The sequence below is a fragment of the Taudactylus pleione genome, unplaced genomic scaffold (genome assembly GCF_031769625.1).
Source record: "Taudactylus pleione unplaced genomic scaffold, aTauple2 ptg000687l, whole genome shotgun sequence".
NCBI classification, from domain to species: domain Eukaryota; kingdom Metazoa; phylum Chordata; class Amphibia; order Anura; family Myobatrachidae; genus Taudactylus; species Taudactylus pleione.
In genome coordinates, this window is record NW_028285089.1 from 1,519,813 (window position 1) to 1,544,431 (window position 24,619).

A 24,619-nucleotide genomic window follows, 5' to 3' on the forward strand; every position below is an offset into this window, starting at 1 on the left:
CAAACATCTCAACTTCTTTCAGGGTTTGGAACCCTTGTATTTTATGTTTAGTGGCCATTTAACCAAAAACAAATATAAGATGATTTGCAAATCACAAAGTAACACATCTCTATGATAAATTCCCAAATGCTATTTATTTCAGTTTCAAAGAAAACATTTCATCAGTAAATTATGTATTCGTAAAAGAGCAATAATTTTAATTCTGAAGTAAACAAAAATAATAATCTAGCCAATGTACTTGCTTGCAAGGATCACCTACTTTGTAGTTATGGCTTGAAACAAGGACCCGCATTTCAAAAGGTTGCCCTCTATGAAAGGGGAGCTCACGCTTGTTTTCTTCCTTCCCCCAGTTCTTACGCTCCATTGTGTTGCAGACAACACTTCCTCCATCAAAACGTGGATTAAAATGGAAAGCAATATCATCATTTTCTCCATTACCACACTGGAAATTCACAGCAAACCTACAATTAATAAGACAAAAATAAAAATATAATATATCAGGCAGTGTAGTGCATGCAGGCAGAGCAGTGCATACCACACTATGCTGATGTGATTCCCATGGAGTACAAGTTGTGTCACACAGTGGAGTGGAATTTGATCTCATCATAATAAATATAACACATGGCTCTTATTATATGACACATTCACACTGTTTTAATACAAGATATACTTATTCTTATTGTGTCTCATGTTAGTGTAAATGTTAAAAAATATGAGATATGGTAAGAACTTACCCTTGTTATCTCTATTTCTACGAAGTCCATAGGGTTCCACAGGATACCTTGGGGTATAGGTGATGACGTCAGTCTTCAGGCACCACAGAGTTAAAGTTTTCAGCCTCCCAGGATGCATCTGGGTCCCTCTCCTATACCCCGCCCCAAGGCATCAGTTACGTCACAAGCCATAGGCCGGAGGAGGAGAAGAAAGAGAGAGAGAAGAAAAAATCTGGACACTCACAAGAATCACATTCTCACCATAGGGAGAGGAAAAACCGGTGACCAGAATAAAGCCCATCTGCAGTACAGGTGCGACAGGGCGGGAGTCCTGTGGAACCCTATGGACTTCGTAGAAATAGAGATAACAAGGGTAAGTTCTTACCATATCTCATATTTTCTACTTCAGGGTCCATAGGGTATCCACAGGATACCTTGGGGATGTCCCAAAGCAGTATCCTTTAAGGGTGGGGACGCTCCTGTGCTGAGAGGAGAATCCGCCGCCCGAAGGAAGCATCCTGAGAGGCAAAGGTGTCAAAAGCGTAATACCTCACAAAGGTATAGACAGAAGACTACGTAGCAGCCTTGCAGATCTAAACTGCAGAGGCACCACGTCTAGCTGCAAACGAAGGACCCACAGACCTAGTGGAATGAGCCCGCACCAAGGAGGGAACTGGAAGACCTTCATGAAGATAAGCTTCTGAAATTGCCATACGAATCCAGCCTGCCAAAGTCTACTTTGAAGCAGGCCAACCCTTTTTACGGAAGCCATAGAGGACAAACAAGGCGTCCGACTTCCTAAAAGAAGAAGTGCGGTCAACATAAATTCTCAATGCCCGCACAACATCCCAAGTGGCGTCACCCACTGAAAGTCCAGGTGAATTGAAAGCCGGCACAACAATTTCTTCATTGATGTGAAAACTGGATACCACTTCGGGAAGGAATCCCGGACGAGTGCGAAGCACCGCCCTATTCCTATGAAAAATCAGAAAAGGGGGTCTACAAGAGAGAACCCCTAAATCCGAAACCCTTCTGGCCGAGGCAATGGCCAGAAGGAATATGGTTTTAGTTGTAAGCCATTTAAAGTCCACTGAGTCCAGTGGTTCAAACGGCGGTCCCTGGAGAACTCTCAGGACCACAGCCCAATTCCAAGGCGCCACCGGTGGAACAAAAGGTGGCTGAATGCGAAAAACACCTTGCATAAAGGTGTGTACATCAGAGAGCGCAGCAATCCTACGATGAAACCAGACTGACAGGGCAGACACCTGCACTTTCAGAGAAGCCAGGCGAAGCCCATGATCCGGTCCAGCCTGTAGGAAAGCCAACACCCCAGACAGGCGGAACTCCCTAAGGGAATACCCTCTAGGTCTACACCACCGGAAGAAAGTATGCCACACACGATGGTAGATTCTTGCCGAGGAAGGTTTACGAGCTCTTAGTATGGTTTGCACCACGGAGCCAGAAAATCCCTCTGGCTCCGTGGTGCAAACTAGCATGACCGTTTCAACAGCCACACAGAGTCAGGTCCGGGTGAAGACAAGGACCCTGTGACAGCAGATTCGGTCGGAATGGTAACCTCAGAGGAACGTCTACTGACAGACTCTGGGGGTCGGAGAACCAGTGCCGTCTGGGCCACTCGGGAGCTATCAACAGTAGCGTACCTCCTTCTTGATTTGAATTTCCATAATACCTGTGGAAGAAGGGAAAACGGAGGGAAAAGGTAGGCAAACTGGAACGTCTACTAGACGGACAGGGCATACACCAGAGATGCCTTTTCGTCTCATGTTCGAGACCCGTACACCGGCAACTTGTTGTTGTGCCGGGACGCCATGAGGTCTATCTCTGGAAGACCCCACTTGTCCACCAGACTCCGAAAGACGTCCTGGTGTAAAGACCACTCTCCCGGTTCCTCCTTGCTGGTTTAAATAGGCCACCGTGGTGGCGTTGTCCGACGGGACCTGCACAGGGTGACCCTGGAGAACCGGCTGTGCCCACTGGAGAGCTCTTGACACCGCATGGAGCTCCAAAATGTTTATTGGAAGCTCCGCTACCGCCCGAGTCCACCTGCCCTGAAACAAGTGTGGACCTGTGACAGCTCCCCAGCACCGGAGACTGGCGTCCGTTGTTAACAGGACCCAGTTCGCCACCCAGAACGGGCGACCCTTGTTGAGGTGGGTCGTCTGCAAACACCAGGTTAGAGACAGGCGAACATCCGGAGTGAGCCCCATCGTCTGGGACTTGAGACACTGAGGCAATCCATTCCATCTGGACCGGATCAATAGCAGCAGAGGTTTGGAGTGAAATTGGGCGTACTCCACCATGTCGAATACCGACACCATTGAGCCCAATAACCTCTTTGCCAAGTGTATCGACACTCGACGACACTGCAGACAACTGCGCACCCTCAACTACAAAGCAAGGATCTTTTCCTCCGTCACAAAGATCCACTGCTGCCTGGAGTCCAATAAGGCCCCGAGGTGCAGGATCCTCTGACACGGGGTGAGAGTGGACCTCTGCCAGTTTGTCAACCAGCCGTGACGTTGCAGTACCGCAATTGTCAGATCCAGATGGTGTAAAAGAAGCTCTGGAGACCCCGCTATCAACAGGAGGTCGTCCAGATAAGGCAACAGTCGGACTCCCTGCGTCCGCAGGAGAGCCGCCATGACCGCCATGACCTTGGTGAATACCCGTGGAGCAGTCACCAGGCCAAAAGGCAGTGCCCGGAACTGAAAATGTTTGTTGCAGATTGCCAATCTGAGGAACTGCTGATGGCGCAAAAGAATAGGGACATGCAGGTAAGCGTCCTGGATGTCCAATGACACCATGTAGTCCCCAGGTTCCAGTGCCAGAATAATGGACCGCAGGGTCTCCATCCGAAACAGAGGCACCCTCAAGGACTTAGGGCATACCCGAGAGAGACCACCTCCTGAACCCAAGTGTCTGTCGTAGTCCTCGACCAGCATTGGGCGAACTGAAGCAGGCGCCCCCCACTTTGGGGTCCCCCAAAAGGAGGCCTGGACCGTCAGGCCGCAGGTTTGTTATCTGACCTAGGAGCCGGACGTCTGGTACTCCAGACCTGTTTCTTGGGCTTGGACAATTTCTTGGTCCCAGCCTGCCGTGGAAAGGACTGTACTTTAGGCCTACCTTGGGCCCTGTGAGGCCAAAAGGACGACCCACCAGCACTAGAAGGAATCGTAGCAGACGGAAGACATGCAGATTTTGCTGCTGCCAACGTAACTACAATTTTGTCCAGACCTTCTAATCCCTTTTTGGAATCCGCATCCGCTTTCCAAGAACGCAACCATAAGGTGCGACGAGCAGCCACGGCTGCAGAGGAGATCCTAGAGGTGAGCATACAAATATCTAAGGCCGCTTCATTAATGTAAGTGGCCGAGTCTCGGAGATTGCCCACCAACTCGGTCTGTTCAGCCGAACAGTCAGAGTCCAAAGACGCCTCCAAATTATCCGCCCAGCGCTCCATAGCTCTGGCTACCCAACACACGGCCAGAGCCGGTCTGGATGCTTCCCTGCAAGGGAATAAACGGATTTGAGGCAGATCTCCACCTTGCGGTCAGTGACATCCTTCAAGGATGACATCGAAGGCATAGGCAACGTGGCACTTTTGACTAGGCGTGTGACATGTGAATCCACTTGCGTAGGGGATTCCCGCTTAGAAAAATAATTGACCGCAAACTGATAAGCCACGGCTAAGCGCCTCTGGGGCTGAAACTGTTTACCTGGATTTTTCCACGTCTCCTCTAAATGATCCACTAATTGATCAGAAAGAGGGAACACCGTAGCCTCACCCTTAATATCCTTAAAAAGGCATATATGAATGTGGCCACCAAAGGATCAATATCCTCAATAACTAAAGTCGAGCGGACCGCTCGAATAAGACCAGGGATATACAGCTTGGACTTAGCGTCCGGCTCTTTGGTACGGAAAGGTTCTTGGTCAGATAGATCCAGAATCTCCCCATCATCTGACGTCTCATAGTCATCCCCATAAGGAGCAGATAAAGACGCCACCGGCCGTTATGAGGCCGCAACACAGACTCCCCCTGTAAAACATTGGACAAATGCTGAACCGCTGTAGTTAGAGTATTAACCTCCGCAGGCTCCGGAGAAACCTGGGAAGGGACAGGGAGACTGTGGGGTACCATCAATTGTCTCGGGAACTCCCGCATGGGTGACGACACCACTGACTGCTGGGACAAACCCGTCTGGGTAAACGCAGGTGGCGGAGCTAGCTGGCCCACAAGTGTTGTAAGCGCCTTAGCGAAACAAGCCCAGGGAGGTTCCTGTACCGGGACCATAATCGGCCGTGACAGTGCCAGGCACTGGGGACATAACCCCTCCGCGTTACCCTCCCCCTCCGCTATTGGTACCTTACATTTAGTACACATGAGCTGGAGAGGAAAGTCAGTCTCAGACATGATGGTAAGTATGTGACACTCACACCTATACGTATTGGTATAGTGTGAATAACACCCTGCACACCGCAAGGGCTTTGAGCAGAGCAAGATCAGGGACAGTAATAAAGCTGACAGTAGAAAGTGAAAGTACAGACAGCAGGCTAGCAGTTCAGTCACATACAATGCAGAAGAAACAAATCCCTGCACTATTAGCGCTGGTTCTCAACTACTCAGACCCTCAGGCTGGTAGGACTCAGCGCTGCATACACTGACCTGTAACAAACAGAGGAGAGGTATGCTGGGGGACCCAGACCGCAATGCCACCGCTCACAGGCTTCCAGCAGCGTTCACCATGCTTTAAAGATGGCCACCGAGGAGCAGAGGATGAAGGAGGCCGGCCTGGGGAGGACAGCTGACACACTGTGGCCAATCAGGCAGAGCAGAGAGGCTGTGTGCAGCAGGGGAGGTGCCGGCTGTGAGACAGGGAAAGCGCGCTCCCCTGGCATGCATTTAACCCCTGGGACGCCGCAGTGCATGTCGCTCAGCAGCGGCCCGCTGTCCCAGGGGGTAGTGGAAGCGCAGGTTGGTCGCCTGGCTCCACGCTGCAGCCAGTCCCCAGGGAGCCCCCTGCCTGGGGACTCAGGACCATGTGACCAGCGGGGACCCACCACGGGACCCCGCTGCTTACCTGCTATCCCCTTGGATCCGGCCATGGTCCAAAACATCTGGGGACACCGCTAGCCGTGACCCCAGATGTCTACCAGCATCCCCGGATCAGTACCGGCGTTCTGGTACCGGCGGGGTGTAGGGGAGACGGCATGGACGTCAGTACTGACTGTCCATGCTGTACTCCCAGATGTGCAGCCAGCGCTGCCTTTAAAAGAAACTTCAGGGGCTCTTCATAGCCCCCCTCTGCGCAGTGCCTCCGACTCCGACCAGGCACCGACGAAACTGAGATGCCTTGGCCCGGGGGCGGGGTATAGGAGAGGGACCCAGATGCATCCTGGGAGGCTGAAAACTTTAACTCTGTGGTGCCTGAAGACTGACGTCATCACCTATACCCCAAGGTATCCTGTGGATACCCTATGGACCCTGAAGTAGAAATGATTTTATTGCCATATAATCCCCATGTATGTACTGCTTACTGTAAACAGCTCTGTAGAAGATGTTGGCACTTATTATTAAACTAATGTTGTTAATAATAAAATACATATATAAAAAGTAATTTTGGCTGCCATCAAAAATTGTGGGTCCCGGTACTGACAAAATAGGTAGCCCTGCCTCGGAGGTATGCGGAAGAGGTGGACGGAGCTGTGGATAATGTGGGTGGAGCATCAATTGGTATGTAAACCAGTTTAAAAATTCTCTGCTTTGGCTGTGGGGGCAGTTATTAAGGAAGGCTGGTTGGACTAGGTGGGCAAAGGGAAGGGAAGGTCGGCTGGACTGGGCGAGGGGCAGGGCAGGAAGCTGGCAGGACTAGGATGGGTGCAGGGAAGGCTGGCTGGACTAGGGGGAGGGGAAGGGAAGGCTATCTGGACTAGTGGGGTGCAGGGAAGGCTGGCTGGACTAGCGGGGTGCAGGGAAGGCTGGCTGGACTAGGGGAGGGGAGGGGAAGGCTATCTGGACTAGGGGAGAAGAAGGGAAGGCTGGCTGGACTGGGGTGGTGCAGGGCAGGGTCAGCATACCGGTTTCTTCATAAAACGAACACAGGTGGCATTTCCTGAGAGAGAGGGGGCCCGGGTGGCAGCACTGCAGAATGCACATGTAGCAGGCACTGGCAGGGAGAAAGAGCATCAGCGCAGCGGCATTTGAAATATGGAGCTGGCCACAAACCAATCACAGCTCGTGGAACGGCAGCCAATCAGGAGCCAGTGTTCCATGAGCTGTGATTTACCCGGCAGCCTGCTCCATATTTCAAATGTAGCTGATGCTCTTTCTCCCTGCCAGAGCCTGCCGTCCGTGCATTCCTCGCTGCTGTCAACCAGGCCCCCTCTCTCTTCGGGCCCTGGACTGGAGTCCCGGCAGTCCCTCCCTGACGGCGGCCCTGCTTGCTCTAAAAATATAAGTAAGAAAAGGCATTAGATTAGATCATACGTGTTACCAAGTTGAATAGGGGGGTCCACAGAAGCAGTGCAGGGAGGTAGTGCATGCTATATGGTACATACGGTTAGTATGCCTGATAAACTATGAAGCTAAGTGGTATACTATAACACTGGCATCTAAACTTTGTAAAGACACAAATCTGATATACTGTACTTGAGTCAACTCTTATCTGATGATGCCTACCCCTGTATTAAATAAAGAAGTCCACCTTTTATTTCAGCTATATAAAAGAAGAAATTCACCTAATATGCAGAGGAATTTGGGCACTCTGACACACCAGAGCTTTCCTGTGTTGAAACCAGAAACCAGGTGTCTCAAATAACATGGCAACCGGAGCCCAAAAGCTGCAGTTCTGCTTATTATCTGTCAGAGTATAATTAAGTTATAGGTGCTGTTCATCAATAATTTCTGGAAACAAGAGAATAATGTTGATGTACACTGGAGTAAGATGTTGGTTAAAGTAGATATAATAAATATCAGCTGGGAGATTGATTGTCTGTTTGTCTTAATATCAAATAGTCAGACACAAAATCGAACTATAGTTGTATCAATATATCACGTAGCAGTGTGTAATCAAATCAGCATCTAAATCCAGGTACTGCAGGATTATAAAATCACATAAAGGTCAATCAAACCGGTAATAAAACACATTTGTAGATACTGTAACAATGTTTCAGTTTCGAACTGACATATAACGATTTGTGTACAAAAAGGCAATTTAAACAAACGCGATCCACATTAAATAGGGCAGCACTTAGAACAATGGTGATTATCACTTAATCACCCTAATCACACTAAACAGGCAGAGGAAAAAAAGTTTCAGTGCGCTCCCAATGGGATTTCAAAAAACTTCAAAAGCAATTGCAATCAATATATTCACAATAGTTCTATATGAAGATCATGACAGAAATTATAAGGATTATCTCAAAAAAACAAAGTGTTTCAAAATAACTAGAGTGGACTTATGGAGTAGTGGTATCATCATGATCTTCATATAGAACTATTGTGAATATATTGATTGCAATTGCTTTTGAAGTTTTTTGAAATCCCATTGGGAGCGCACTGAAACTTTTTTTCCTCTGCCTGTTTAATATAACGATTTGTATTCATCCAGTATATGAATCCTTTTGTTACAAGAAATAACAGTCTGTATAGAACTTCAAAATCAATTAATAGGTGCTCCTATATGCGGTATCAAAAGTCACCTAACTCCAAGGCAGAATATTAAAAAGGTGACTATCGAGCCCATTTATCAATAAATATTTGCGGCTTATTTGGCAAAAACTCTCATTTTTGGGGGGTAACCGCAAATATTTTGTATACCTCCATGTATGACAGAGGGAATGCAGTAGATATCTCTGATACCAGCTGCGATCCCTCCATTCCCGTCAGCAGCCGTAACCCCATAGGTTTCTATGGGGCGAGCGATGCAGCCGTATTTACCAACCTTCGGAATGAGATGCATTCCGGATATTGGCCCATGAAGCTATATCATCTGACGATGGTGGTAGCCTGCTGTAGCCTATTGGCTACACATTGCAAATTTAGCCAGCAGTTGGTTCCCACAGAACCCTCCCCGGCAATGGTGGACGTGCATGTCCGGTCAGCGGGACTGCGCATGCACAGAAGTCCCAGCAGCAGTCAGAGCACATCGCAGGGATGGGCAGCATTTAGACGCCCTGTCCCTGTGGGTGCCAGATGATACAAAACAGCAGTAAAATTGCATTTTGCAATGTGATCTTGGGTGAGAACATTGCGTTCAGATCGCATTGGTAATTAGATTGTTGATAAATGCCCCCCTATGAAATTGCACGGGGCTAAAGAAGAAAGTTCACCTTGTCCGGAGTCCTCCAATCTCAATATGTGCCCCAGGATGAATATATACAGTAGAGTTGGTGGTTCCACAATAGATCATGTCACAAACAGGTATTTCTTGAAACATACAGTAAGTATTCATATACTGGCCGAATACAAACCGTTATATGTCAGTTTGATCCTGAAACAGCAAAGGCCCATTGTTGTCTGCAAGTGTGGCTTATTACTGGTTTGATTGACCTTTATGTGATTTAATAATCCTGCAGTCCCTGGATTTAGATATTGATTTAAATAAAAATAAAAAAATAGATAAATACTGGCCTGCTGGTGCTATTTACTTATTAAACTTCAGCGGTAAGAATAAAGTGCATTTATTATTAAAATGAACAAATATGGAAAACACATGAAACACAAAGAAGCAGTTTAATTAGCTAAAAATATAGCATACCATAGCAAATGGCTAGATAACAACAATGTATATGGGCACAATAAAATGGCACTGATAAAACATATGCTAAAAGTATTTGGCTCCACTGTAGCATGGAATACACCACAGAAACAAATAGCAAATATGGTGGTATAATAAAATGTAACAATTCAAGAATGCTAAAATTCTTAAGCTCATTCATAGAGCACATGAAAAAGTGAAAAAGATCCTGGATTGGAGCCGCAGGTGAGACCAGTATTTATTTATTTTTTTATTTACATTTGCTGTGGGTGACTAGGGACACCCAGTATACTGACCCCAAAACTGCTATATCCTTGTGCCCAGTGATAGATCACACCATTTTTCACACTTAGGGGTCTATTCAGCCATGATTTCTTTACTTAAAAAATGCGGAAACTATAATTTCTGCATTTTTTAAGAATTTCCACTATTCGGCAATGGGTTATTGGAGGAGATAATGCAATTATCTTCTCCATTAATTCCCATATCAGAGTATCGCATAGTAGGGATCAACCATTGCTCTCTACAGTGCTTTAATGCTTTTTGATATTCAACATAGCAAAAAGAGTTAAATTACTTGAAAAATTGCTATTTTATATAAAGCCATAGTGTTATATGAAGCAAATCCTTAAATATACCGATAACTGCAGGGACAGAGGGACATTTTCCCATAAGGCCCTGCAGGATCTTGAAACTCTGCCCCAGTCTCCGTCCCTGTGGTGACCGCTGAGTGCAAGTCCATCTCCAGCCTGTGAGAACTGTCTAAAATGATGGAAATTTGTACACATGCTTTATATTAGGCTGTATATATTTATAGTTTATAATGCTTTTATATTTAAAACTTATATATACACACACATTTCAATCAATTTAGACAGTTTTGACTGGAGTCACCTCAAAGTAGGGACAGAGACTATTCGTAAGTGCATGACTGAGCATGCGCAGAAGAAGACACAGAAAGTTTCGTATTTTGAATCCCTTCTGCAACATCGCAAGGACAGTGTGTTAACGCAACCGCTGTCCCTGCATAAAAGAATGCTGAATAGCAGCCATAAAATGTAATAATTGATCAAAATTCGTGAGGATGTTACCCCATAATATTCAGGGCAACATAGTCACTCTTGCTGAATAGAGCTCTATGATGTTGATTTGATTATGAACTGCTGCATGATAAATTGCTACCACTATAATTCGATTTTGTGTTACTGTTGCAAAAGTGTTGCTTTTTAACAGTCAGACTAATTAAATACTTTTATTGCTTCTTCTGCAGCCATTTGACTTTTTAAATCAGACCTCTAAGCCCTGTTTATATTTATTATGGATAGAGTATTAATTGTAAATCTCACAGAGGTTTATTCTAAGGAGCTGCTGGGGTCTGATGATCTCTGTTAATTCTGCTTTTTCTTTTTCAACCTTCAGCGCCAGTCGGGGATTCTTCCCCTTTTTTGTTGATTAGTAATTTCAGCTGCAAGGTGTAAGTAAATTGGCGAAGCTGATGACTGTGTGTGTCTCACTTCCTGGGGAAAGAGGAATCCTGTGCAGAGAGTGACACCGAGCTAGATATATAATAAATGGGACCAACTTGCCTGCAACCATAGTGTATATGATTTAAACAATAGGTTCCCCACATATAGAGAGGGACTTATTGTTAGTATGTGCTGTACAGACCAGGAATTACTTTGTTGTTGTACTATTACTGTCTTGCCTAGTAATACTATCTGTGCATTTGTGCACAAATTCATGGTCATTTGGTGTCATTTACTGCCTGCTGTTGATCACCATATACCATAGGAAATGGTGTCTGCTAGCTGTTCTCTTGGAATAGCTCACATTAGAACTCATTTTACATAAATTGATCAATCAGAATGATGGGAGGGGTCATATGACTTATAATATAAGACTTATAATGATCTGTAAGTAATCTGGAGTCTTCATTTCAACAGCCATTGGGAGGTAAAAATAGTTTCTTCTCTTCACACAAAACTTAGTAACTAGAGTGCACAAGTCATATAATGATATTACTTTCCTCATATGCTTATACTCATGATTCATCATAATGTGTGATAAGAAAAAAGGAAGCTACTATTTGGTTATAACCTTTTGCAATATGAACAAGAGCACACGTGCACAATACGCAGTTAAAATGCAAGAAACCTCACTCATTTCCTATCATGCTATTTTCAGATCTTGTCTTGTGATTTATAGTCTAACAACACACTTCTGTATCTGTATATGGGTATACTAGCTTTCAGTTTCATTCAATGTATTTACAGTCAGGTGCATAAATATTGGGACATTGACAGAATTTTCATATTTTGGCCTCTATTCACCACCACAATGGCTTTGAAATGAAACAAACAAGATGTGATTTAACTGCAGACTTTCAGATTTAATTTGCAGGTAATTACATCCAAATCAGGTGAATGGTGTAGGAATTACAACGGTTTCTATATGTGCCTCCCACTTTTTAAGGGGCCAAAAGTAATGGGACTATCAACTCAAAAGCTATTTCATGGACAGGTGTGGGCTATTCCCTCGTTATTTCATTATCAATTAAGCAGATAAAAGGTCTGGAGTTGATTCTAGGTGTGACATTTGCATTTGGAAGCAGTTGCTGTCGACTTTCAATATGAGATCCAAAGAGCTGTCACTATCAGTGAAGCAAGCCATCATTAGGCTGAAAAATCAAAACAAACCCATCAGAGAGATAGCAAAAACATTAGGTGTGGCCAAATCAACTGTTTGGAACATTCTTAAAAAGAAAAAATGCATCGGAGAGCTCAGCAACACCAAAAGACCCGGAAGACCACGGAAAACAACTGTGGTGGATGACAGAAGAATTATTTCCCTGGTGAAGAAAAACCCCTTCACAACAGTTGGCCAAATCAAGAACACTCTCCAGGAGGTAGGTGTATATGTGTCAAAGTCAACAATCAAGAGAAGACTTCACAAGAGTGAATATAGAGGGTTCACCACAAGATGTAAACCATTGGTGAGCCACAAAAACAGGAAAACCAGATCAGAGTTTGCCAAACAACATCTAAAAAAGCCATTACAGTTCTGGAACAACATCCTATGGACAGATGAGACAAACATCAACTTGTACCAGAGTGATGGGAAGAGAAGAGTATGGAGAAGGAAAGGAACTGCTCATGATCCAAAACATACCACCTCATCAGTGAAGCATGGTGGTGGTAGTGTCATGGCGTGAGCATGTATGGCTGCCAATGGAACTGGTTCCCTTGTATTTATTGATGATGTTACTGCTGACAAAAGCAGCAGAATGAATTCTGAAGTGTTTCGGGCAATATTATATGCTCATATTCAGTCAAATGCTTCAGAACTCATTGGACGGCGCTTCACAATGCAGATGGACAATGACCCGAAGCATATTGCAAAAGCAACCAAAGAGTTTTTTAAGGCTAAAAATATGAGATATGGTAAGAACTTACCCTTGTTATCTCTATTTCTACGAAGTCCATAGGGTTCCACAGGATACCTTGGGGTATAGGTGTGACGTCAGTCGCAGGGCACCAAAGAGTTAAGCTTTCAGCCTCCCAGGATGCACTAGGTCCCCCTCCTATACCCCGCCCCCGAGCCAAGGCACCTCAGTTAGTTACCAAGCCATAGGCCGGAGGAGGAGAAGGAAGAGAGAGAACAAAGATCTGGACACATACAAGAATCACATTCTCACCAGAGGGAGACGGAAAACCGGTGACCAGAGCAAAGCCCATCTGCAGCACAGGTGCGACAGGGCGGGAGTCCTGTGGAACCCTATGGACTTCGTAGAAATAGAGATAACAAGGGTAAGTTCTTACCATATCTCATATTTTCTACTTCAGGGTCCATAGGGTATCCACAGGATACCTTGGGGATGTCCCAAAGCAGTATCCTTTAAGGGTGGGGATGCTCCTGTGCAGAAAGGAGAATCCGCCGCCCGAAGGAAGCATCCTGAGAGGCGAAGGTGTCAAACCTGTAATACCTCACGAAGGTATGGACAGAAGACCACGTAGCAGCCTTGCAGATCTGAACTGCCGAGGCACCACATCGAGCTGCCCACGAAGGACCCACAGACCTAGTGGAATGAGCCTTCAGAGAAGGAGGGACCGGTAGGCCTTCATGAAGATAAGCTTCAGAAATAGCCATACGGATCCAGGCTGCCAAAGTTTGCTTTGAAGCAGGCCAACCCTTTTTACGGAAGCCAAAGAGGACAAACAAAGCGTCCGACTTCCTAAACGAAGAAGTGCGGTCAACATAAGTCTTTAAGGCCCGCACAACATCCAAAGAGGCCTCACCCACGGAAAGACCCGGTGATTTAAAGGCCGGAACAACTATTTCCTCGTTAATATGAAACTGGGAAACAACCTGTTCCCATAAAAAAACCAAGAAAGGGGGTCTACAAGAAAGAGCCCCTAACTCAGAAACATGTCTGGCCGAAGCAATGGCCAGAAGGAAAACAGTCTTAGCTGTTAGCCATTTAAGATCCACTGAGCCCAGTGGTTCAAACGGCGGTCCTTGGAGAGCCCTCAGGACCACAGCCAAATCCCAAGGCGCCACAGGTGGAACAAAGGGCGGCTGAATGCGGAGAACACCCTGCATAAAGGTGCGCACATCCGGGATTGTAGCAATCCTACGGTGAAACCAGACAGATAGGGCCGAAACCTGTACCTTCAAAGAAGCAAGGCGAAGCCCATGATCTAGTCCCGCTTGCAGGAAGGCGAGAATCCGAGACAGACGAAACTCCCGCGGTGCATAACCTCTCGGTCGACACCACTGGAAGAACGTATGCCACACGCGATGGTATATCCTCGCGGAAGACGGTTTCCGAGCTCGTAACATGGTACGCACCACAGAGCTGGAAAACCCCCGGGACCTCAGCATGGCAGTCTCAACAGCCACGCCGTCAAAGACAGCCGAGTCAGGTCCGGGTGAAGGCAAGGACCCTGAGACAGAAGGTCCGGTCGTAGCGGCAACCGCAGAGGAATGTCCACGGACAGACCCTGAAGGTCTGAGAACCAGTGCCGTCTGGGCCACGCGGGAGCTATCAACAGGAGCGTCCCTCCTTCCTGTTTGAATTTCCGGATTACCCGTGGAAGAAGGGAGACCGGAGGGAACAGGTATGCGAACCGGAACGTCCACCGGACGGACAGAGCATCCACCAGAGACGCCCCTTCGTCTCTTGTGCGAGACCCGTACACCGGCAACTTGTTGTTGTGCCGGGACGCCATGAGGTCGATTTCTGGAAGACCCCACCTGTCCACCAGTAGTTGAAAAACGTCCGGGTGCAGGGACCATTCCCCCGGATGAACGTCCTGGCGACTTAGAAAGTCCGCCTCCCAATTGAGCACTCCCGGGATGAAGACCGCTGATATGGCCGGAAGATTGCGCTCCGCCCAAACCAGGATCCGAGAGACCTCTACGAGAGCCGCCCGACTGCGAGTTCCTCCTTGCCTGTTTATGTAGGCCACGGTGGTAGCATTGTCCGACTGGACCTGCACCGGGCGACCCTGGAGAAACCGCTGTGCCTGCTGGAGAGCATTGAAGACCGCACGGAGTTCCAAGATATTTATTGGAAGCTCCGCTTCTGTCGGCGTCCACCTGCCCTGGAACAAGTGTGGACCCGAAACTGCTCCCCAGCCCCGAAGACTGCGTTGTCAACAGGACCCAATTTGGAACCCAGAACGGACGTCCCTTGTTGAGGTGGGTCGTCTGTAACCACCACGTAAGGGACAGGCGAACCTCCTGGGTGAGCACAATCGTCTGGGACTTCAGAGACTGAGTCAGCCCGTTCCACTTGGACAGAATCAGGTGCTGCAGAGGTCTGGAGTGAAACTGGGCGTATTCCACCATGTCGAACACCGACACCATAGAGCCCAGTAACCTCATCGCCGAGTGTAAGGACACCCGGCGGCTGTGCAGACAACTGTGCACCCTTGACTGTAAAGCAGAGATCTTGTCCTCCGTCACGAAGATCCTTTGCTGTCCCGAGTCCAATAAGGCTCCAAGATGCAGAATCCTCCGAGACGGGATTAGAGTGGACTTCTGCCAGTTGATTAGCCAGCCGTGCCGTTGCAGCAGTGCAATGGTCAGGTCCAAGTGGCGTAACAGGAGCTCTGGAGATCCTGCCACCAATAACAGGTCGTCCAAATACGGCAACATGCGGACTCCCTGCAGCCGGAGAGAAGCCGCCATGACCGCCATCACCTTGGTGAAAACACGTGGTGCTGTTGCCAGGCCAAAAGGTAACGCCCGAAACTGGAAGTGGTCGCTGCTGATTGCAAACCTGAGGAACTGTTGATGGCGCCAAAGAATAGGGACATGCAGGTAAGCGTCCTGTATGTCCAATGACACCAAGTAGTCCCCAGGTTCCAGCGCCAGAATGATGGACCGTAGGGTCTCCATCCGAAACTTCGGGACCCGCAAAGACTTGTTGAGTGCTTTGAGGTTGAGAATCGGACGATATGACCCATTGGGTTTCTGTACCAAAAATAGATTTGAATAGAAACCCTGGCCCCTCTGGGAGAATGGAACCGCCACTATAACTCCAGCCTGGAGCATAGTGTGCAATACCTTCCGCAGCTCCGTAGCCTTGTTCCGGTCTGATGGGAGACCCGTGGTGAAGAAGCGAGCCGGGGGTCTGTGCCGGAAGGAGAGGGCGTATCCGTGGGAAACCACCTCCAGAACCCAAGTGTCTGTCGTAGTGGTCGACCAACACTGGGCGAACTGTAGCAGGCGGCCTCCCACCCTGGGATCCCCCAAAGGGAGGCCCGGACCGTCAGGCCGCAGGCTTGTCATCTGGCTTGGGGGCCGGACGTCTGGTACTCCATGCCTGCTTCCGGGGCTTGACCGATTTCTTAGGGCCAGCCTGTCGAGGAAACGACTGGTTTGGGCCTGCCCTGGGCCCTAGATGACCGAAAGGACGATGGTCCCGAACCAGAAGGAGCAGCGGCCGACGGGAGACAGGCAGATTTGGCTGCCGCCAGCGTGGCCACAATCTTATCCAGATCCGGACCGAAGAGAACTTCTCCGGTAAACGGCAACGCTTCCAGACCTTTCTTGGAATCTGCGTCCGCCTTCCAGGATCGCAGCCACAAGGTGCGACGAGCAGCTACCGCTGCTGAAGAAATTCTAGACACCAGAGTACTAATGTCTAGAGCCGCCTCGTTGATGTAGGTGGCCGAATCACGGAGATTGCCAATCAACTCCGCCTGATCGGCCGGACAGTCGGATTCAAAAGAAGCCTCTAATGAATCCGCCCAGCGCTCCATCGCTCTGGCAACCCAGCAAATGGCCATAGCCGGCCGTGCTGCCCCCCCTGCAAGGGAATAAGCGGACTTCAGGCAGATTTCTACCTTGCGGTCCGTAGCATCCTTAAGGGAGGACATGGATGGCATCGGCAATGTGGCACTACGGACAAGACGGGTCACGTGAGAATCCACCTGTGGAGGGGATTCCCACTTCGCAAAATAATTATCCGCGAACGGATAAGCCACCGCCAGGCGCTGGTATCTTTTGCCAGGTTGTTTCCACGCCTCCTCTAAATGGTCCACCAACTGACCCGAAAGAGGAAAGACTGTGGCATCGCCCTTCACATCTTTGAAAAAGGCATACTTAGATTTAGCCGCTGGGGGAACTTCGTCCTCAATCACCAAGGCTGTGCGGACCGCCCGAATAAGTCCAGGAATATATACTTTGGACTTAGCATCAGCGTCCTTAGTATGGAGAGGTTCCTGATCGTAAGGATCTAGAATCTCCCCATCATCAGACGTCCCTTCGTCATCCTCATAAGGAGCGGACAGAGACGCCACCGGCCTTTTATGAGACCGCATCACAGACTCCCCTTGCAACACATCCGACAAGTGCTGTACAGAACTCGTCAGGGAGTTAACCCACGCTGGCTCCTGAGAACCCGGGAGCGGGGAAATAGGGAGACTGTGGGGTACCACCAATTGTCGTGGGAACCCCTGCATGGGTGACAACACCACAGACTGCTGGGACAAACCCATCGGAGTAAACGCGGGCTGCGGAGCTAACTGGCCCACTAAAGCTGTTAACGCCTGAGCGAAACAAGCCCAGGGTGGCTCCTGTACCGGTGCTGTAACCGTAATAGGCCGCGCCATGGACAAACACTGCCGGCAAAGGCCCTCCGCGCTACCCTCCCCCTCCGCTAACGGTACTTTGCACGTGGTACACTGTAGCCGGAGGGGAAAATCACTTTCAGACATGATGGCACCACGTATGTGACCTCTCTCACCAATTAAGTATTAAATAGGCGAGAGACCACCCTGCAGCACCGCACCGCAAGGGCTTTAGCAGAAAGAACAGGGACAGTAATAAAGCTGACAGTTTAGAGAAGAAAAGATTACAGGCAGCAGCGCTAGCACAGTCACATACAATGCAGAAAAATAACAATTCCTGCACTAACAGCGCTGATCACTCAACTACACAGACACAGGGCCTGGTAGGACACAGCGCTGCATACACAGACCTGACCACAGCGGAGGAGAGGTATGCGGGGGGACCCAGACCACGATGCTTCCGTCCAGCGCTTCCAGCAGCGTTCACCATGCGTTCTGGAGAAGATGGCCGCCGAGGAGCAGAGAGGAGGCTGGCCTGGGGGAGGAGCGCTGCCACAGGACCAGTCGGCAGCATGCAGAGAGGGCTGTGTGCAGCGGGGGAGGCGCCGGCTGTGAGACAGGGAAGGCGCGCTCCCCTGGCATGCATTTAACCCCTGGGACGCCGCAGCGCTACCGCTCTGCTGCGGTCCGCTGTCCCAGGGGGTAGTGGAAGCGCAGGTTGGTCGCCTGGCTCCACGCTGCAGCCAGTCCCCAGGGAGCCCCCTGCCTGGGGACTTAGGACCATGTGATCAGCGGGGACCCACCGCGGGACCCCGCTGCTTACCTCTGTCCCCCTTGAATCCGGCCATGGTCCGGAGCATCTGGGGTCACCGCTAGCTGTGACCCCAGACGCCCACCAGCATCCCCGGATCAGTACCGGCGTTCTGGTACCGGCGGGGTGTAGGGAAGACAGCATGGACGTCAGGACTGACTGTCCATGCTGTTCATCCAGTTGTGCAGCCACAGCTGCATGAAGAATAAGCTTCAGGGGCTCTTCTAGCCCCCACTCCAACAGGTGCACCCGACTCCGGCCGGGCACCAAACTAAACTGAGGTGCCTTGGCTCGGGGGCGGGGTATAGGAGGGGGACCTAGTGCATCCTGGGAGGCTGAAAGCTTAACTCTTTGGTGCCCTGCGACTGACGTCACACCTATACCCCAAGGTATCCTGTGGATACCCTATGGACCCTGAAGTAGAAAAGTGGAATGTTATGCAATGGCCAAGTCAGTCCCCTGACCTGAATCCAATTGAGCATGCATTTCACTTGATGAAGACAAAACTGAAGGGAAAATGCCCCAAGAACAAGCAGGAACTGAAGACATTTGCAGTAGAGGCCTGGCAGAGCATCACCAGGGATGAAACCCAGCATCTGGTGAGGTCTATGCGTTCCAGACTTCAGGCTGTAATTGCCTGCAAAGGATTTGCAACAAAGTATTAAAAAGTGATAGTTAGATTAGGATTGTTTAGTTTGTCCCATTACTTTTGGCTCCTTAAAAAGTGGGAGGTACATATAGAAACCATTGTAATTCCTACACCGTTCACCTGATTTGGATGTTATTACCCTCAAATTAAATCCAAAAGTCTGCAGTTAAAGCACATCTTGTTTGTTTCATTTCAAAGCCATTGTGGTGGTGAATAGAGGACAAAATATGAAAATTCTGTCAATGTCCCAATATTTATGCACCTGACTGTATATAAAGGTCAATCATGTCTGAACTGAGTGCTAAGCTACCATTACTTGCTAACTTTGAAATCTTCCCCTCCGGAAGAGAACCCAGAGGAGACAGATGAAGTACCAACCAATCAGCTCCTGTCATTTTACAGGCGGTGTTTGAAAAATAACAGTTAGGAGCTGATTGGTTGGTATTTTATCTATCTCTCACCAAGGCTTAGTACATAGACTCCATAGTTCTAAAGTATTGATGGGCAACATAGGACTCGTGGCATTTTAGTGGTCCGGCAAACTTTCACCAGTGACCGACCACCAGCTCCTTATAGGTTTATGTCCCGACTCTACCTACTCTTGAATAAGTCAGGGTTGGGCCAAGGCTAAAGCTGTTTGAAGTGGGAGCTGCTCCCGCATCACATGAAGGCACAAGGAGGAAGCTGGATTGTGGATAGGAGGAGGAGGAGGGACCGTAGTACAGTCAGCACTACATGATCTCCTTTCTTTCCACTGTGGGAAGGACCTGGTTACTGAATCCTGTTTGACTAGGTTATGTACTTTTTGGGCAGGATATTAGAAGCCATCAGTCGTTAATTAGTGGATATTAGTTAATTAGTTTCATTTAGCTTTAATAGTTGCGAGTAGGACCTGGTACTCCCAGTGAGAAGTATGGACAACCTGAGTGACATGTGAGGTAATTTACAGTACATATGGGGCATATTGTGGCAAGTGGGCATCTGAAAACATATGGCAACATTTTGTGGAAAATGGATGGTTTGAGGGCACTTGGGAAAAGTTTGGAGCAAGTGGGGGTATGAATGGATGTGTAAGGTTTAAGAGGCATGTGGAAATATTTTGGGATACATGATGTGGGGGTATGGAGGTAATATTGGGTCTGTTTTTTCATTACTGAGATTAAAGGAAGGTATCCACTAGACGATTAAATTGAGCGATTGAACGATAACGATATCGTTCATAAATAGTTTGCAAATAGTTAAGAAAAATGTCTAAAATGACCAGCGATGTGCGTTCCCGCTGGTCGTTTAGACATCTTTCATCGGGCAAACATGCTGGACAACATGACGATAACGTCAGGTTCAGCATGTTTGCAGATGACTGATGAGCCTACACTGAACGACTGCTCGTTCAGTGTAGGCACATCACAGACTGACAAACGACTGCACGATTACAATGTCGTAATCGTGCAGTCGTTTTCATGTCTTTAAATGGATGTGTGCCTTAAGAGTATTGTGAAGCCCTTCTGAAGGTTAGAAGACTGCACACATGTGTATATAGGGCCTGATTCAGAGCCAATCGTTGCTGGCGAGCGCTCACTCTGAATCAAGGCGTGGTTTTTTTTTTTCAGCCCGCTCGCTGGAGACCATCGCGACCATCGGGCTTGCAACGAGACCCTGTGGTAGGGTCTCGGCTGCCGCAAGCCCGAGTGGACTCCCTGCACTATTAGAGCAGGAAGTCCACTACTGACATCACGAGTGATGTCAGTAGGTCGTCCCACAAACGCCAGGCGTTCCTAAGGGAACGCCTGCATTTGTGTAGCCACCCCCCCGACCCGCCTACAAAACGGGGCGAGCTGTCACTCACAATAGACAGCGAGTCTTGTAGAGAGTACCGCAGCGACTGAAGCTCAGTCGCTCGCCGGGGCTCACGCATGCGCACGCTGGATGCGGCGCATGCGCAGGGCCCAAACATCGAGCTGCTTGTGAGAGGCTCGGAATTAGGCCCATGGTGTATTAAGTTGCCCAATACTGCTCTTAAGAGAGATCCCACATTGCTGAGCTGATGCAAAGTTGCAAGCAAGTTGGCTGCAATTGCACTACATTCATGGAACTAAATGCAAATATTCACACGTGTGCAGAGTTGTACAAGATTGTCAACCAATCCCCCCCTTCTTGTGGAAATAATGATCATCATTGGTAGCGTGCACTTGTATCAGCTTAATACCTGGTGCAAGAGATCTGTCATAAAGCAAACAGATCTCTCTACTTATGCACAAGCTAACATATCCTGCAATCCTGACCACAGGCCTTTGATATGCCGCCACATAACTTTACCAACATGTAAAATCCCTAATAGGGCCCAGTTAAGTTCATTCAGTAGCAAGCAGATGAAAGGCAGTCATCTCGGTCACCTGTAACATCTGTCCGTATGCTACTCTACATTGTATGTCTACTCCTTTTATATGAGATATGCTATTATAGAGCAAAGAAGAAACACAATATATTGAGGGGTAGTGCACCATCTTCAGCAGTTAATCGTCCGTAATCATTCTATACCGTATATAAAAACACAGTGATGTCAGAATTATAATATACCTAATAAAATCATAAGACAAATTGAATATACATTAATACAGAAACAATTCTATCACATAGTAAAGCAGTTGAAATGCATTACAAATAAATAATGTTAGATGTCAGACGGAAGCAATTGTCTATCCATAGTTCTGTCAAATAACTGATTATACACAATTACTTGAAATTCTAGATAGGCTATTGCTAAGAAAGAGTATTTCAAAAACTACATTTTAATTGTGAAATGCAACAATCTGTATAAGTAATGCATAATATCACCAATAAACAAATTCACACCACATACACAATGAACACTCCAAGCTGTATACCGTGTCAAGGCTCAGTTAAATATTCAGTAATATAATACAAACAAACAAAAAAATATCCCTGGCGCAGTGTCCACACTATAAATATAAGTTGATCTAAAGCAGCTGGTTGAATTAGACAAGAATTTTGTTTTAAAACTAAACAGAAAAGAAGTAACAACCTGCGCTGTGTCAAAATTATAACAATACTCTAAAAGTGCCTCATAATCAAGACTAAATTTAATAAATGTAACAATATACCAGTCAGTAAACTACAGGGAATACATATAAAAGGCTAATTAGGCATAGCATTCCTCCTACTAATTATATATTCTGTAAGGGTTGACTTTCATCATAAAAAAATATGTTTGCAAATCATAATGCAGTAATGGAAAATTACATTTCATGGGATGAATACCTCAAACTCATTCTAATACTGTAAAAGAAAAAAAAACAGCTAGGGACATAGGGTTCTATGTACTAAGCCTTGGAGAGAGATGAAGTGGATGGAGATAAAGTACCAAACAATCAGCTCCTAACTGTCACTTTTGAAAAATGACAGTTAGGAGCTGATTGGTTGGTACTTTTCTCTCCATCCACCGGGGCCCGCTGTGGTGCAGGGGCCCATAGCCGCCCGCACTGAACAGCGCCGCTGCACCCGCCGCAGTGAGTGGTCCGCACTACACAGTAACAAACACGCCGCCGCCAGCAGCAGCAGTGTGTTTGTTATAGCAGTCAATGAGAGTCGGACAGACTCTCATTGGCTGCTGCATCCACGGAGGGAGCCAGGCAGGAGCTTACTCATGAGCTCCGCCACCGGCTCCCGCAGTGGGTGATGGGAAAGACGTCTGTTTTTTTTTCGTGTGTGTTTGTCTTATATATGTAGGGGGGGCACTACTGGGGGCACTGTATCTGTATATGGGGCACTACTGGGGGCACTGCATAGGGGGGACTACTACTGGGGCATTACTACTACTGGGGGCACTGTATAAGGGACACTGCATAGGGGGGACTACTGCTGGGGGCAATGCATAGGGGGGACTACTGGGAGCACTGCACAGGGGGGACCACTACTGGGGGCATTGTATAAGTGGCACTACTTAGGGCACTGCATAGGGGGACTACTACTGGGGGCACTGCATATTCTTGCACCTGGGCCCATCACTCTCTAGGTCCGCCACTGCATAGTACATTTCCCGTATATTCTGTTTGTACTTGTATCTTATCCAGTGCAGGTTAAGATAATACTTATCTTACAAATTATAACATGTAATCTCCTTAAAAAATGATGACCTTGATATGCTAAAGGAATTGAGATCACTAATTTATAGTATAACGAAATGAGGCCATATGGCTGCAGTAAATTGGTTTACTTATATCACACCAAAACACATATTTACAAATCATAGCAAAATTTATTTTAACACCCAGAAGTCCCTCTGGTGTCCTTCTGCGCATCACGGGGGAGCTGGGAGGGATCCCGAAAAGGAGCCCATAGGCTAAAGATGGCATTACCCACCGGGACGAAGCACCGGAAGGCATCACATTCCAGTGCAGTAAAACCCCCTGATAATGGCATTTTCAGGGGTTTTACTGCATTTCTGCCCTTAGTACATCCCGCCCATAATCTGCAAATAATGAAATATGGTTGCTATAAAGAATGGTAATAATATTAATTAACAGTATAGCTATAAACTAATATTTACATTATTTTTAATTTTATGATTGAGGATTTTTATTATGTTAATAAATTAATTGATAATAGCATATTATAGCTAACTGTAACATTACATAGCATTATTGCAACTTAATTACAGTATGTGTATCTTATAAAACAAAAGCGCATACAAAGAAGCATTCACATTTATATGACTTGGAAAAACAAAAAGTGTATATACACTGTGTCAGTCATGCAGCGCTGAGATCGTAATGTCCAAAATAGTCTTTAACTAGTATTAAATGTATACAGAATAATACTCCTCAGGAGCAAATAAGACTGTACTCCTCCACGGAAAAGGAATAATGACACCAATGTGTCTAAATATCCGATAACCGTATAAGCAAAAAAACGGAAAACTTCAAAGTGATACTTTTCAATAAAAAATAGTCTTTAATAAAACCAAACTAAAAAATGCAATCTTCTTAAAAACAATACTTCTATTGTATCCAAAAGAATTAGACACTTTGCGTGAAAGGAAAAGGCTTACCGAACTTGTGGGGACCCGACATATATGGCACAATCAATCTCGTCTGGTAATATAAGTGCTTATTCCAGGAGAAATCCTAAGATACCCGGTGGTGGTGACCAGGATGATATTTCACCTGGACGATAAATCTCCTATTGGTCTCGGCTCTCACCCGAGACCTGCCCGTCACTGCTAGCACTCACCCAGACGCACCCACAGCTGATGTTTTCTGGAGCTCCTGCTCCATGTGCAACAATTAGTATGAAGGTCCTTAACGTTCCGATTCTCCCCCGACAGCTGCCACCTGTCTATTCTGCCCTTCCTTCCACTTGTCTCAGATGGTAATCATGCGGTGTAATGCGGTATAAAAAAAAATTGTATACGGTCACCGTTTCAAGTCAGCTGCATGCAGGTGAAATACCATCCTGGTCACCACCGGGTATCATAGGATTTCTCCTGGAATAAGCACTTGTATTACCAGACGAGATTGATTGTGCCATAAGTGTCAGGTCCCCACAGGTCCGGTAAGCCTTTTCCTTTC

The 24,619-nt window shown here is 47.3% G+C and overlaps 1 protein-coding gene across 2 annotated transcripts in view; it reads right to left on the minus strand.

Moving 5' to 3' along the window:
- The window catches only part of LGALS9 (galectin 9), a 49,661-nt gene that overhangs the window by 18,091 nt on the left and 6,951 nt on the right, over window positions 1–24,619 (minus strand). For both annotated transcript variants that reach the window (XM_088456109.1, XM_088456111.1), the window contains exon 3: window positions 260–461. In XM_088456109.1, the coding sequence (XP_088312235.1) occupies window positions 260–461 (202 nt within the window). The remainder of the gene's footprint in view (window positions 1–259; window positions 462–24,619) is intronic.